We start from the raw sequence: 15,652 nt of genomic DNA, 5'->3' as shown, positions 1-15,652 counted from the left end.
CGCCAACTTGTTCCAGCCCGCCTGATCCAGCTCATCCCAGTCCATCTGCACCGGCTTGTTCCAGTCCGCCTGACCCAGCTCCTCCCTGTTTGTGCCAGACATCTGCTCCAGCTTCTTCCAGCCCGCCTGATCCAGCTTCTCCCTGTTTGCTACAGTCCTTCTGCTTCAGCGGTGCCAGCCCACCTGATCCACCTTGTTCCTGTCCACCTGATCCAGCCTCTCCCCGCTTGTTCCAGCTACCTGCTCCAGCTTGTCCCAGTCTGTCGAATCCAGCTTGCTCCAGCTACCTGCTCCAGCTTGTCCCAGGCCGTCGGATCCAGCTTATCCCTGCCTGTCCCAGTCATCTGCTCCAGCTTGTTCCAGCCCGCCTGATCCAGCTCGTTCAGCCTCTCCCTGCCTGTTCCAGCTACCTGCTCCAGTTGTTACCTCGACTTCTGATGCATATTGAATACCTACTTTAACTGTTGATTGAATTCCTTTACTCTATCTTAACTGCTGTTTGAATTCCTCTAGACACTATCACTCCCTATGCCTTAGCTGTTGCCTGCTGTCCCAATCCTAGCATTCCTGCCTCCTCCTCTACTCCCATCACCTTAGCCACTTCACATCTACCCGCATCCACCTTAGCCCTATATATGGCCCCTATACACATTCTATTCATCGCCCTGTCCCTTCCTAACCTCTTCCCCCCCCCTCCCCTTCCACTGTCTGCCTCCGGAACTCATTGCCCACCCTTGTCCCCTCCCGTCCTGCTCATTACTCCCCTACCCTACCTCCCCCCACCACCTCCCCAGCTCTCCTGCCCCCTCATCATTCCTAGCTCTCAACCTTCTACACTTCCTCCCCACCATTAACCCATCCCCATTCCTCCTTAACACATCCCGTCTTCGTCATCTTCGTCGACCCTCCTCCCCTACCCTCCTCCGCACTCTCTTATTCCTTCTCCTACTTTCTGCAGGTGACGTCAATCCCAATCCAGGTCCCCCTCACCTCTCCTCTCCATATCCACGTAACCAATCCCAGAATGCCTCCAATCTCATCTCTATTCCCCTTCTCCCCCCCGCTTCCCTCCCCTTCTCGTGTGCCCTATGGAATGCCCACTCAGTATGCAACAAACTCTCCTTCATCCACGATTTATTCATCTCCCGTTCCCTTCAACTGAAACTTGGATAACCCCTAACGACACTGCCTCAATCGCAGTCCTATGCCATGGAGGATATCTTTTCTCCCACACTCCCCGCCTAGATGCATGCGGTGGAGGCGTTGGGTTTCTTCTCTCACCCTCTTGTAGTTTCCAACCCCTACTCCTGCCACAGTCTCACTGCTTCTCATCCTTTGAAACTCATGCCATCCGTCTATTCTACCCGACACCACTCAGAGTTGCAGTCATCTACCGCCCCCGAGAAGCCCCTCTCTTCATTCCTTACTGACTTCAACGCTTGGCTCACCGTCTTTCTTGATCCCTCATCTCCATCCCTCATTCTTGGCGATTTTAACATTCATGTTGACAACCCTTCCAACTACTATGCTTCTAAATTCCTCACTCTGACATCCTCCTTTAACCTCCAACTATGCTCTACCACCCCTACTCACCGTAATGGCCATTGTCTCGACCTCGTTCTCTTCTCCTCCTGCTCACCCTCCAATTTCTGCACCTCAGTCCTTCCTATCTCAGATCATCACCCTCACACTTCATCACCCTCCCCCTCAACCTCGCCCAACTATAACCACTGCCTTCAGGAATCTCCAAGCTGTCGACCCCCTACCCTATCCTCTCACATCTCCAATCTCTTCCCTTCCATCTCGTCTTCTGAATCTGTCGACACGGCTGTCTCTACCTACAATGAAATTCTCTCCACTGCTCTGGATACCCTAGCACCATCTGTCTCTCGCCCCACTAAGCGCACTAATCCTCAGCCCTGGTTAACCCCTTGCATCCGTTACCTTCGCTCCTGCACCTGATCTGCTGAACGACTCTGGAGGAAATCTCGCACCCTGTCAGACTTCACCCATTACAAATTCATGCTATACTCCTTCCAGTCCTCTCTATTCCTTGCCAAACAGGAATATTATTCTCAACCAATTCTCTTGGCTCCAACCCTCGTCGCCTCTTCGCCACCCTCAACTCCCTACTTAAAGTGCCCTCCGCTCCCACCCCCCCCCCCCCCACTCTCTCCTCAAACACTTGCTGACTACTTCCGCGATAAAGTGCAGAAAATAAACCTTGAATTCACTTCCAGGCCTTCTCCTCCCTGTGACTTCTTAACCCACTCCCTCAACCAACCTAACCTGGCCTCCTTCTCCTCCTTCCCTGAGATCACCGAAGAGGAAACTGCTTGCCTTCTTTCTTCCTCTAAGTGCACCACCTGTTCCTCTGATCCCATTCCCACCAATCTGCTTACCAACATCTCTCCTACAGTTAACCCCTTAATCTGTCACATCCTCAACCTCTCTCTCTCCACTGCTACTGTCCCTGACACCTTCAAGCACGCTGTAGTCACACCACTTCTCAAAAAACCATCACTTGACCCCACCTGTCCCTCCAACTACCGCCCCATCTACCCTTCCTCTCCAAATTACTTGAACACGTTGTCCACATCCGCTGCCTTGATTTCCTCTCCTCTCAGGCCGTCCTCGATCCGCTTCAAGCCGGCTTTCGCCCACTACACTCGACAGGAACAGCACTCTCTAAAGTCTGCAATGACCTGTTCCTTGCCAAATCCAAAGGTCACTACTCCATCCTCATCCTCCTCGACCTATCTGCCGCCTTTGACACCGTCAATCATAATTTACTTCTTGACACACTGTCCTCATTCGGGTTCCAGGGCTCCGTCCTCTCCTGGTTCTCTTCGTATCTTTCCCAACGCACCTTCAAAGTATTTTCTAATGGCTCTTCTTCCACCCCGTCCCACTCTCTGTTGGGGTTCCTCAAGGATCTGTCCTTGGACCGCTTCTTTTCTCGATATACACCTCTTCCCTGGGCTCGCTGATCTCATCACATGGTTTCCAGTACCATCTCTATGCTGATGACACCCAGCTTTACCTCTCCACTCCCGACATCACAGTCAAAACCCAGGCCAAAGTTTCGGCCTGCCTCTCAGACATCGCTGCCTGGATGTCCAACCGGCATCTGAAACTGAACATGGCAAAGACTGAGTTCCTTGTCTTTCCACCCAAACCCTCTTCTCCTCTTCCCCCACTTTCCGTCTCTGTTGACAACGCCCTCATCCTCCCCGTCTCTTCAGCCCGCAATCTCGGAGTCATTTTCGACTCCTCCCTCTCCTTCTCTGCCCATATCCAGCAGACAGCTAAGACCTGTCGCTTCTTCCTCTTTAATATTAGCAAAATTCGCCAATTCCTCTCTGAACAGGCCACCCGAACCCTCGTCCACTCGCTCGTTACCTCTCGTCTTGACTATTGCAACCTTCTCGCTGGCCTCCCGCTTAGCCACCTATCCCCCCTTCAATCTGTCCAAAATTCCGCCGCACGTCTTATCTACCGCGTGAACCGATACTCTCATATCACCCCTCTCCTCAAGTCGCTTCACTGGCTCCCGATCCGCTACCGTGTACAGTTCAAGCTTCTCCTATTGACCTTCAAGTGCACTCAATCTGCAGCCCCCCATTACCTCTCTACCCTCCTCTCCCCGTATGTTCCCACCCGTAACCTCCGCTCTCAGAACAAATCACTCCTATCTGTACCCTTCTCCACCACCGCTAACTCCAAACTCCGCCCCTTCTGCCTCGCATCACCTTATGCCTGGAACAGACTTCCCGAGCCCATACGCCATGCGCCCTCCCTGCCCATTTTCAAGTCCTTACTCAAAGCCCATCTCTTCTCCCTTGCTTTTGGCGCCTAACCACCTTCCCCATTCATGATACCTACACTGACTACATAGTTTGTTACCTTTAGATTGTAAGCTTTCTTGAGCAGGGACCTTCCTTCCCCATGTTTAAACTTGTACAGCGCTGCGTAACCCTGGCAGCGCTATAGAAATGCTAAGTAGTAGTAGTAGTATCTATAGCTACCAAGCTATCTTGAAACATAAAGGAAACGCAACTGAAGCCTGCAAAAGTCAAGGCACATAACACAAACTGATTATGAACCAAAGAGTTTTGTATTTTTTTTTTTAAGACAGGATGGAACTGAAAACAAATGGGTCCAGAGGTGGAACTGGATTCTAGAACCAAAGTTGATTTTGAAGGATTGTCTGACCAAACCAGCAGGTGAGTACTAAAGGACTCACCTGCTGGATTGGTCAGACAATCTAGAAGACAATAGCAAGCTGTGAATGTGTGGACCGAGGACACATTGCAGCTCTGCAATTTTCCTTTATGAAAGTTGATCTCAAATGGTCTACCAATGCAACCATGGCTCTTGACATTGTGTGCCATGACCTTCCACAGTCAAGCCCAACCTAGGCATAAATGGCGTAGATGCAATCTGCTAGCCATTTCATAAGTGGCTTTGCCAATGGCATCCCCAATCCTGTTTGGTCAAAAGAAAAAAAAAAAGGAAAACCTAGGTGAACTTTCCATGGGCTTTAGCCCGCTCCAGATAGAAGACAAGGCTCTTTACAGCCAGTGTGCTTTCCACCTTGAAGGGCACGTGGCTTTTGCGAAAAGGTTGGCAGAACAATTGATTAGTATGCAATACCCACACTACCTTAGGAAGCATGTGCAAAACGATACTGCTGCTGTAAATCTGTGCAAGATGGATCAGCTACTAAGGCATGAAGCTCGCTGACCCTATGGGCTGTGACCCCACCAAAACTCTAACCTAGCTCAGGTACTTCATGGTGACATATCAAGTGACTCAAAAGGAGCTTTCATCAGCTCCATGGAGGAGACTTGATGGGAGGTTCCACTATAAGTTATGAAGCAACTAGAAGCTGAACTCCAATTCCACCAAGGTGAACCCTTTACAAAATTGATCTTGAAACTTGAAAAGGTATTCAAGCAGTTCTTCTGCAGGGCAGGAAAAAAAAAAAAAAAAAAAAAACTCTAGGACCTTGCCCTCACACTGGCCAGAAAGCCTCTTCCACTTTAAACCAACCTACAACCTCCTACTGGAATCCCTCCTGGATGAAGCAGGTCTTAGGAGACACCCTCCGGTAAGTTCAGGGAATCCATTCCTAATCTCTCAATTTACAAGTTGTGAGGACTATGGAATGGAGGGCATGTAGTAGAGTCCCCTCGTTCTGAGGGTAAGAATGCACTCCACATATCGTCGGAGGCTAGCTCCAGAAGTAGCAGGAACCAGATCTAACTCAGCCAGCAAGGGGCAATCACAATCATGGTTCCCCAATCCTGCCTAAGTTGCACTGAGGGACTCTGGAGGATACAAGTGCATAAGATACTCACCCCAACTGAGAGAGAAGCATCAGAGGCTAGTCTGCCGTGTGATCCCAGTGTGCAGTAGAACCAAGGGATTTTCCAGCTGAGATGAGTAAAGCGTTTATTAAGGTAGGTGTCCCACTCAAGATCTTCCAGGGAACATCCATACTTAGAAACCACTCTCAAGATTGCATGACCCAACTCAGTCTGTCTGCCAGACAGTTCTCTTTCCCCACTAGGTTAAGTGGCTCTGAGCATCTTGACTGCTTCCCAATCCTGCATCTCCCTGCTTATTAACACAGTACACTGCAACCCGATCTGCTTGGATCAGAATAATTTGGCTTGCCAACTGAAGTCTGAAAGCATTTCGAGCGTTCCAAATAGCTCTTAACTCTAGCAGAGTTATCTGATATAGTTTGACCGTGGGTGTGGAGCTCCCCATCCCAGGCTGGATGCATCCATCTTTTTGGGTTTGAGGAATTTGGGGCAAGAAATTGCTATTCCAAATTATTGCTAATGAACCACCAAGAGAGACTCCTTGAGAGGAGAAGTGAATGTAATTACATCCTTGAAGTTCCCTATGGTTCAGTCCATTGGGAATACAGGTTCCAACAGAGGCATACCATGGAAGTTACATGACCAGTAGGCTTACTTTTCCGAAGCAGGCTCTGAAAACTGTAAGGTTGTTTATAGCTGTTTTAGATTATATTTTGTAATTTTTCAGATTTAGTTTTTATTACTTTTTATTCTTTAATTTTTTAGGGCTGCATTTTGATTAGAATTTGTAATCGCAATTAATCGAGCAACTAAATGTATTTTTGTTCCCACTACAGCTCCTTATGACTCTGGGCAAGACCTGCCCAGAGTCACAAGGAGGTGCAGTGGAACCATAAACAAACATACTTTTAATCATGCAATTAAAGATGTAATCGAAATGCAGTCGTACTAAAAATCTTAATATTTGCAATAACCTAGGGAGAGTGTCTGCAAACTTCACCACACTGTGCACTATGTTCTGCAACTGCATGCTTGGGTGAATGTCTTCAAAAAGGTGGTTAATAAATACCAATAAATAAAATTAAAAACTGACAAAGCTATGCAAGAAGAAAGCAGAGCGTTCTGAATCAGTCTTACCATAAGATTTCAAGGTCCTAGCCTCCCTACCTGTCAGCACCGAAAAATTAGTCATAATATCAGTTCTCTAAAAAAAAAAAAGCCAAGAGTGGAATGGTGAGGAAGCTAAACCTTCTCAAATATCACAGAAGGTCCTCTCCCACATTTTCACCTGCACCAGTTACATGATTCTGTGCAAAGGCACGGTCAAACCTCCTTTGGTGGAAGTTGTCAAACACCAGGATGACAAATATCTCAGCTCTAGACTCATCCTTAGTATCCGAATCAAAAAGGAGCAGACTTGGCCCTCTCTTGTACAAAATCAAAAAAAAAAAGGAGGGCTCGTCTGGAAGAGACACTCTCCTTTCATGTGGAAGGGAGGAGTCTGAGGGAAGGCCATGGGACCTCTCCTTTGAGAGGGCAATCATCACATTAAGAACATCGGCAACTGCGATGCCTGTGTTCTCAGCATTGTGCTTCGAGAGGGATTGATGCTCACGCATTATACTGGAATCCTCTGGCACCAAGAAAACAGTGAAAGTATTGAAGGATGCTCATCACCGACACTCAATATCAAGCAAGATGGAGGCTCTCTTGATGTTGAGAAATCTCCGATGTTTGATGGAGCTCCTGGAGCCATATAGAACAATGCTTTTGCCCAAGGTGTACGGAATTTGGCTCCAAAAATTCTTTAGTACTGCTTCTCACAACTTTTGATACCTCTTCTTGATATCTGCAAACAGTTTACAAGAGGAATCATGATCAAGCCCCAGTTATATGTAATCATGACATGGCCTTATTGCACCAGGTGTGTTTTTTAAAACCACTGAGCATTTTCTGAGATGTATCTGGAAAAATAGCTGCAGCAAAATCAGACAGTTCAACGATTAAAAACTTTACCTAGCCAGGGTGGCCAAGGACTAATGATCTATAGGTTGTGGAAAATAAAATTTTAAAAGTACCAAAGGCGCTAAGAAGCAACTCCATGTGGTCAACTTAAACACTGATTTAAAACATTGAAACACCACAGGAAAACAATGAGAACTAGACTGAGCTGTGTGGGACAGCTGCAACAATACATCCTCACTGATCTGCAGAATGAAAAATGAGCTGGTCCTGTGCAGGAAGGCGCACAAGTGCACAGTGAATCGATGCCAACAGTTTCTGGAAAAGATGCTATGGAGCATTCCCACACCGGGTTCTGTCAGATGATATCACCCATTAGTAAGAATGTTATATCCTGCTTGTTCTCTGAGAAAGTCAGATCCCCTGGATCCAATGCATTCCACCAAAAGTCACCAGATCTGCAGCTTCCAGGAGATCCAGAGGAGTCAGCCTTTATCCATCTTAGAAGAACCTGATCACAAATTCCACAATGGAAGATCTAGCTCTGCCAAGGTGGATAACAGTTGGACTCCATATCTCCCTGAAGCTGCACGTTCAACTTATAAAGTAGAATGCATCACATCCAGCTATTATATATTTTTCTTGTGGTGTATCTCCAAGTAGAGACTGGTTCCAACTGAAACAGAAGGCCAAACTAGTAACAAACTGCCAGGCATATATTATATATATATATATATATAGGCAGACTAATTTGAAAGAGAAGGAGTTAAGCCCTTATTCTTTAGTTTGTTTCAACTGATCTTCAATTTAGAAATCCTTGAGTATCATAAGACTATCACATACTATGGTAAAATTATGTATAATCATACCTGATAATTTTCTTTCCATTAATCATAGCTGATCAATCCATAGACTGGTGGGTTGTGTCCATCTACCAGCAGGTGGAGATAGAGAGCAAACTTTTGCCTCCCTATATGTGGTCATGTGCTGCCGGAAACTCCTCAGTATGTCGATATCAAAGCTCCATCCGCAAGACTCAGCACTTAGAGAATTACACCCACGAAGGGACACTCTGCCCAGCTCACCACCGCCGAAACGGGGGAGGGGAATTAACCCAGCTCATCCCCACACAAGTGGGGGAGGGGAATCCGTCCAGCTCATCCCCGCGGAGCGGGGGAGGGACACCACACCCGCCGATGCGGGGGGATCTGGCTTATCCTGCAACCGCAACCGCGGGAGGAGCTGACTGACCCGAACACCGCCGAAGCGGGAGGGGTACAAAACTGCCCTACAGCCGCACGAAGCGGGAGGGAGTGCCGGCAGAATTATAAGTCTCAATCCAGCCCCGTAAAACGGAGGGGAGAGGAATGCAGCAGCTCACTGTAACACAAACTCGTCTTAACTCTTGAAGAATCCAAGTGAAAAAACTTGAACACGAAGTCTTTCTGAAGTAACTGAAGAGTAAACTTGAACCTGAAATGCAACCAGAATAAAACAATACAGATATCTGGGAGGGGCTATGGATTGATCAGCTATGATTAATGGAAAGAAAATTATCAGGTATGATTATACATAATTTTACCTTCCATATCATCAAGCTGATCAATCCATAGACTGGTGGGATGTACCGAAGCAGTACTCACCCAGGGCGGGACCTAGAAATCCCTGACCGCAACACTGAAGCTCCAAACCGGGCCTCCGCCCGAGCAGCCACAGTCAAGCGGTAATGCTTGGAGAATGTATGGGCCGAAGCCCAAGTTGCCGCCTTGCATATCTCTTCCAAGGAGACGGAACCGGCCTCTGCCATCGAGGCCGCCTGAGCTCTTGTGGAGTGAGCCTTCAGCTGGATAGGCGGCACCTTCCCTGCGGCCACATAAGCCGCTGCAATGGCTTCCTTGACCCATCTTGCCACTGTAGGCTTAGCAGCCTGCAGACCCCTACGAGGACCTGCAAACAGGACAAACAGATGATCCGATTTCCGGAAATCATTGGTCACTTCCAAGTATCTGATGATGACTCGTCTCACATCCAGATATTTAAGAGCAGAGTACTCCTCTGGGTAGTCCTCCCTACGAAAGGAAGGGAGACAGAGCTGCTGATTCACATGGAAGCGAGAAACAATCTTGGGCAGAAAGGAAGGCACTGTGCGAATAGTCACTCCTGCCTCAGTGAACTGCAGAAAAGGCTCTCGACATGAGAGCGCCTGGAGCTCGGAAACTCTTTTGGCTGAAGTGATAGCCACCAAAAAGACTGCTTTCAACGTCAGGTCTTTCAGAGATGCCCTCGACAAGGGTTCGAACGGCGGCTTCTGCAATGCTCTTAGCACCAGGTTGAGATTCCACGCAGGCACCACTGAGTGCAGAGGAGGGCGCAGGTGATTAACTCCCTTGAGAAAGCGCACCACATCTGGCTGGGAAGCCAGGGAAGCACCCTTCAGGCGGCCCCTGAAGCAAGCCAGAGCCGCTACCTGGACCTTAAGGGAACTGAGCGACAGGCCTTTGTCCAGACCTTCTTGCAGGAACGCCAACACTGAAGAAATTGGAGCAGTGAAGGGAGAAAGTGAGCCTGCTTCACACCACGCTGCAAAGATACGCCAAACCCTGGCGTAAGCAGTAGAAGTAGAGCGTTTCCTCGCTCTCAGCATAGTGGCGATGACCTTGTCTGAGAAGCCCTTCTTCCTCAGACGCTGCCGCTCAATAGCCAGGCCGTAAGACCAAAGGGGGAGGGATCCTCCATCACCACGGGACCCTGATGTAACAGGCCCTGCTCCACTGGCAGCCGCAGAGGATCGTCGATTGAGAGCCTGATCAAGTCCGCATACCAGGGACGTCTGGGCCAATCCGGACCCACCAGGATTATCCTGCCGGGATGTCTTGCCACCCGGTCTAGGACCCTGCCCAACATGGGCCAGGGTGGGAACACATAGAGAAGCTCTTGTGTCGGCCATTGTTGGAGAAGAGCATCTACTCCCAGGGATCGAGGGTCCCGTCCTCTGCTGAAGAAGCGCGGCACCTGGCAATTGGCCGATGACGCCATCAGATCTAGGCTCGGCTGGCCCCAGCGCTTCGTGATGTCCAAGAACGCCTGAGCAGATAGCTGCCACTCTCCGGGCTCCAAGGTATGGCGACTGAGAAAGTCCGCCTTGACATTCATGACTCCGGCAATGTGGGCCGCTGACAGCTGTTCCAGGTTCGCTTCCGCCCACTGGCATAGACTCATAGCCTCCTTGGCTAGAGGGGCGCTCTTGGTACCTCCCTGGCGGTTGACATAGGCCACAGCCGTGGCATTGTCCGACAGTACCCGTACAGGCTTCAGCACCAGTACCGGGATGAACTCCAAAAGCGCCAACCGAATGGCTCTGAGTTCCAGGAGGTTGATAGACCACTTCGCCTCTGCAGGAGACCAGAGCCCCTGCGCTGTCCTTCCCAAGCAGTGGGCTCCCCAGCCCGACAATGAGGCGTCCGTCGTGACGACAATCCACTCTGGGGTCACCAGAGGCATTCCTGCAGACAACTTGTCTGCCTGCATCCACCAGCTCAGCGCCTTGCGCACTGCTGGATCCAAGGGAAGACGCACCGCATAATCCTCCGACATCGGAGTCCAGCGCTGCAGCAGAGAGTGTTGTAGTGGTCTCATATGAGCCCTGGCCCAGGGCACTACTTCCATCGTGGCCGTCATAGAGCCCAACAGCTGCACATAGTCCCAAGCCCGAAGAGGAGAGGCTACCAGGAACTGGTCCACCTGAGCCTGAAGCTTGACAATCCGATTGTCTGGCAGGAACACTCTGCCCACTTGGGTGTCGAATCGAACTCCCAGATACTCCAGGGACTGAGTCGGGCGCAGCTGGCTCTTCTCCCAGTTGATGATCCATCCCAGGGAGCTCAAAAGAGCAACTACCCGGTCCACAGCTTTGCCGCACTCTGCATAAGAGGGGGCTCGGATCAACCAGTCGTCCAGATAAGGATGGACTTGTACTCCTTCCTTTCGCAGGAAGGCCGCTATGACCACCATTACTTTGGAAAAGGTCCGCGGAGCAGTAGCCAACCCGAACGGGAGGGCTCTGAACTGGAAGTGTCGGCCCAGGACTGCAAAACGCAGAAAGCGTTGATGAGGAGGCCAGATGGGAATATGCAGGTACGCTTCCTTGATGTCCAAGGAAGCCAGGTACTCCCCTGCCTTCACTGCCGCTATAACAGAGCGGAGAGTCTCCATGCGAAAGTGCCGCACTTTCAAGGCCCGATTGACCCCTTTGAGGTCGAGGATAGGCCGGACAGAACCTCCTTTCTTTGGTACCACAAAGTAAATGGAGTAACGCCCCTTGCCAAGCTGACTTTCTGGCACCGGAACGACCGCACCCAGGCGGATCAGATTGTCCAAAGTCTGCTGCACTGCCACAGCTTTGACCGGAGACTTGCAGGGAGAGAGTACAAACCCGTCTCTTAAGGGTCGGCAGAACTCTAGCTTGTAGCCGTCTCTGATGACTTCCAGCACCCAAGCGTCTGAAGTTATTGTGGTCCACTCGCCCAGAAACGAGGACAGCCGTCCTCCAATCTGCACTGGGGCGTGGACCAAGACCCCGTCATTGGGTACGAGACCCTGGGGGAGGACCGGAGGGAGCACCTCCGGGACGGCGGTCTCTGCGAAAGGAACGCTGCTTGGGGGAGAAATGCCTCTTAAAGGAAGAGGGGGCAGAAGAACCCGACCTGCCCGGGCGGTACCGACGGGCTTCCTGAAACCGTCCTCTGGAGGTACCGGGACGAGCACTAGCCCGAGCCCTGACCTCTGGTAACTTCTTGCCCTTAGACGTGCCGAGATCGGTCACGATTTTGTCCAGCTCGACCCCAAAGAGCAGCTTGCCTTTAAAAGGCAACCTAGCCAGGCGGGATTTAGAGGCGTGGTCAGCAGACCAATGTTTCAGCCAAAGCCACCGCCGCGCAGAGACTGTCTGAGCCATGCCTTTAGCTGAGGCTCTCAAGACATCATACAGCAAGTCTGCCAAATAGGCTAAGCCCGATTCCAGGGCTGGCCAATCATCCCTCAAGGAATGATCCGAGGGGAAAGCCCGCTGCACCATAGTCAGGCACGCCCTGGCCACATAGGAGCCGCAAACTGAGGCCTGCAAACTTAAAGCAGCCGCCTCAAAGGACGACCTTAAGGCCGCCTCCAATCTCCTGTCTTGGGCGTCCTTTAGGGCCGTGCCACCTTCCACCGGCAATGCCGTTTTCTTAGTCACCGCAGTGATTAAAGAATCCACGGTAGGCCACAGATAGGCCTCACGTTCACTCACAGCCAAAGGATAGAGGCGGGACATAGCCCTAGCCACTTTAAGGCTCGCTTCTGGGACATCCCATTGAGCCGAAATTAAGGTGTGCATGGCATCATGCACGTGGAAGGTTCTAGGCGGGCGCTTCGTCCCCAGCATAATGGCAGAGCCAACAGGGGCTGAGGGAGAGACGTCCTCCGGAGAGGAAATCTTCAAAGTGTCCATGGCCTGTAACAACAGGTTGGGCAAATCCTCTGGGCGAAAAAGCCGCGCTGCAGAGGGGTCATCCGCTCCATCCGAGCGGGGATCCGTCTCCTCCAAGGAATCCGCAAAGGACCGTTGGGAGACCTCAGACACGCTGCCCTCATCTACATCGGAGGAGACAAATTCCTCCAAGGCCTGGGAATCAACCCGAGGGCGTTTACCTCTGGGAACCTCAACCTCTTTACCAGACAAGGGAGCGGGGGCAGCGTTGTGCATGAGGAAGGCCTGATGCAGCAGCAAAACAAACTCGGGGGAGAAACCCCCCAGACTGTGCACTTCCGCAGCCTGGGCAACAGCCCTAGGCGCACTCTCAACCGGCGCTCGCAACAGCGGGGGAGAGGCCTGCTGCGCATCCAAAATGGCGTCCGGCGCGAAACTCCGCGAAGGAGCCGCGCGGGAAGAACGGCTCTTAACTTTAGCCGCTTCTGTGCCGTCGCCCAAATTAAGGGCGTTCATGGCATTAATGTCTCCAACCTCAAGGGCGGCCCAAGAAGAAGCCGTCCGAGCCGCGTGGCCGGCCAAAATGGTGGAGGCGAGGAGCGGGGGATGGGCGTTTATGGCGGGAAAAACCGCCACGCCGGAGGAAGGACCGGGACATTCATCGGTCACGAAACTGCCACCCAACAAGGGCGAATCAGGCTTTAAGACCCCCGCATCCCCTCTAGAAGCGCTCAAGCGACCCGGGGAGCGACCCTTTGCGCCCTCGCCCTCCGACGCCATGTGCCACGAGGAGAAGAATCGGGGAACCCCCGCCCGCTATAAAAAGGTAAAAATTACCTGCTGTCCGCTCCGAGTTGTAACGACCTGGTGTCCCAGTGAGTAGCTGCAATAGACGCTTAAATAAACGTCGAAATAAACGCCTTTAAAGACGTTTAAATTTTTTTTTTTTTTTTTTTTTTTTCAACGGAGCCAGCGGGAGGGGGGAGAAAAGGAGGGACCTGGCACCACCAGGTTTGCACTTGCTCAAAAGAGCCCTCAACCCCAGGCACTCAACAAAACCTAAAAATTAGGCTTGGAGGCCTAGCCAGAGCTGCTGCTGCTGTGTGTGACCACCACCTGCTGAGATAGAGAACATACTGGGGAGTTTCCGGCAGCACATGACCACATATAGGGAGGCAAAAGTTTGCTCTCTATCTCCACCTGCTGGTAGATGGACACAACCCACCAGTCTATGGATTGATCAGCTTGATGATATGGAATGTCACTTTAAACATGAAATTTACTAAAACAAATTAAAATTGGTATCAATGTAACCATGAGAACAGTTCCTATCCAATCAAACATTTTGTTAAAGCAACAATACAGAAAACTATTTAAAAGTTGAACGCAAATATGCTATTTCATAAATTACTTGCCGAAATTTCATAGAAAAGGAAGCCTGCACTCATAAAACGGAGACAAATACACAAAGACAATTAATTCAACAGTGTTAAACTTGGATACTTCAGCAACAAAAGTGTCCAGGAAATTACTTTTTTTTTAACTTTGTGAGATAATATTAAGCGCCGTCTCTGCACTCAACTATAGCACAGGACATCTGTACAAAGACAAAATATATAATGGCACTGATTATAAACTTTTAATGATTTTACAGGCAATTCGAATATCAGAGGAAACGCGATCAGAAATAAAAGTCACAATTTATAAAACCAGCATATACCACGTGAGTGAATTTTAAAGAACGCCTCTAACCTTCCTAAAAAGTGTATGCAAAATTAAGTAATGAAAATGTTATAAAACATTTTACCCAATGCAGAGTCTCAAAACGTTATTCATCCAAAAGATTCTCATAGCGAGGAGGGGGGATCCTAAAACTTGTTTCAGCAACTTAATCTTAGCTCACAGAAAAACATAAGAAAAAAAACACACAAGATACCACAAAATCGCACTAACTGCAGCATCACCAAACAATCCTACAATACATTAAAATAGGCGTTTTCAAGGAACAAATCACCAACTACCCAGTGTTGGAGAAAGAACTGACAAAAATATCCTGGGGAGAGAGGCAGACACCGGACGAAAGAAGCCCCATAACCGAAGCGAAGACAACATATCCCCCTAAAGCAAACTAGTCTAACCAAATCCAGGGCTCTTCCCTTCCTCCTCTTGTTTACGTTCACAAACTAGAAAACGAAGAACGAGAAATAACTCTTCAGTAAAGCCAACGAGGATATAGCGCAGCCACGCCAAGCGAAAGAGAGACGGAGCGCACGACGGTACGCGATATCATCCCTGCCGGTAATGTAATGGCGTTTAACTTCGGCGAGGGAGGAGGAGGAGAGAAGCGAGGCCGATCTGCTAAGTATCATTGCGCCTGTCTCCCGCCGCTCTCTCCATCTCTCGGTCTGTCGGCCGTAACCACCAGTGTACAATGGCCGCGGCTCTAGTTCAGACGCGCGCACAAGCGGCAGTGTCGCCACCATATCCGGGGACTATATGCGTCGCCGAAAAACGCTTTTTTCTCGCGGACCCGGGACCCGCCGGCTTTCCCGGTCCCGTCTTTCCAGAGCTCGGGTCTAGGCAGAATTTATTGGTGGCCTTGGCTTCATGTTTACCTGCCTCGGCGATGGTTTTGTCCCTCAGTTTGGGAGGCCGGCCCCGCGGCATAGTTTCTCTGGCGGTAGTGGGGTTGGGCGGCTCGGGCGCTGCAGCAAATTAGAAAAAAAAAAAAAAAGGACAATGTGTACGAGCCTAGACAGAGGCGCTGTTGAGTACTGCACGTGCTCGCGCACGAGGGGATGAGAAGCGTAGCCGCGTGCGCGTGCTCCTTGGCTCGAGAGAGAGAGAACTACCTAACCACTTCGAGAGCGCGTGTGGTGGAACCAACCAA

The 15,652-nt window shown here is 50.2% G+C and overlaps 1 protein-coding gene across 1 annotated transcript in view; it reads right to left on the bottom strand.

The window, feature by feature from the left end:
* The window catches only part of ZNF236 (zinc finger protein 236), a 502,799-nt gene extending 487,348 nt beyond the window's left edge, over positions 1-15,451 (bottom strand). The window contains exon 1 of the mRNA XM_030211824.1: positions 15,378-15,451. Coding sequence (XP_030067684.1) covers positions 15,378-15,429 — 52 coding nt within the window. The 5' untranslated portion in view covers positions 15,430-15,451. The remainder of the gene's footprint in view (positions 1-15,377) is intronic.
* Between the last annotated feature and the right edge of the window lie 201 nt (positions 15,452-15,652).

The sequence above is a fragment of the Microcaecilia unicolor genome, chromosome 1 (assembly GCF_901765095.1).
Source record: "Microcaecilia unicolor chromosome 1, aMicUni1.1, whole genome shotgun sequence".
NCBI classification, from domain to species: domain Eukaryota; kingdom Metazoa; phylum Chordata; class Amphibia; order Gymnophiona; family Siphonopidae; genus Microcaecilia; species Microcaecilia unicolor.
The sequence above is the reverse complement of the archived record's forward strand: the minus strand, read 5'-3'. Positions and strand labels throughout refer to the sequence as shown.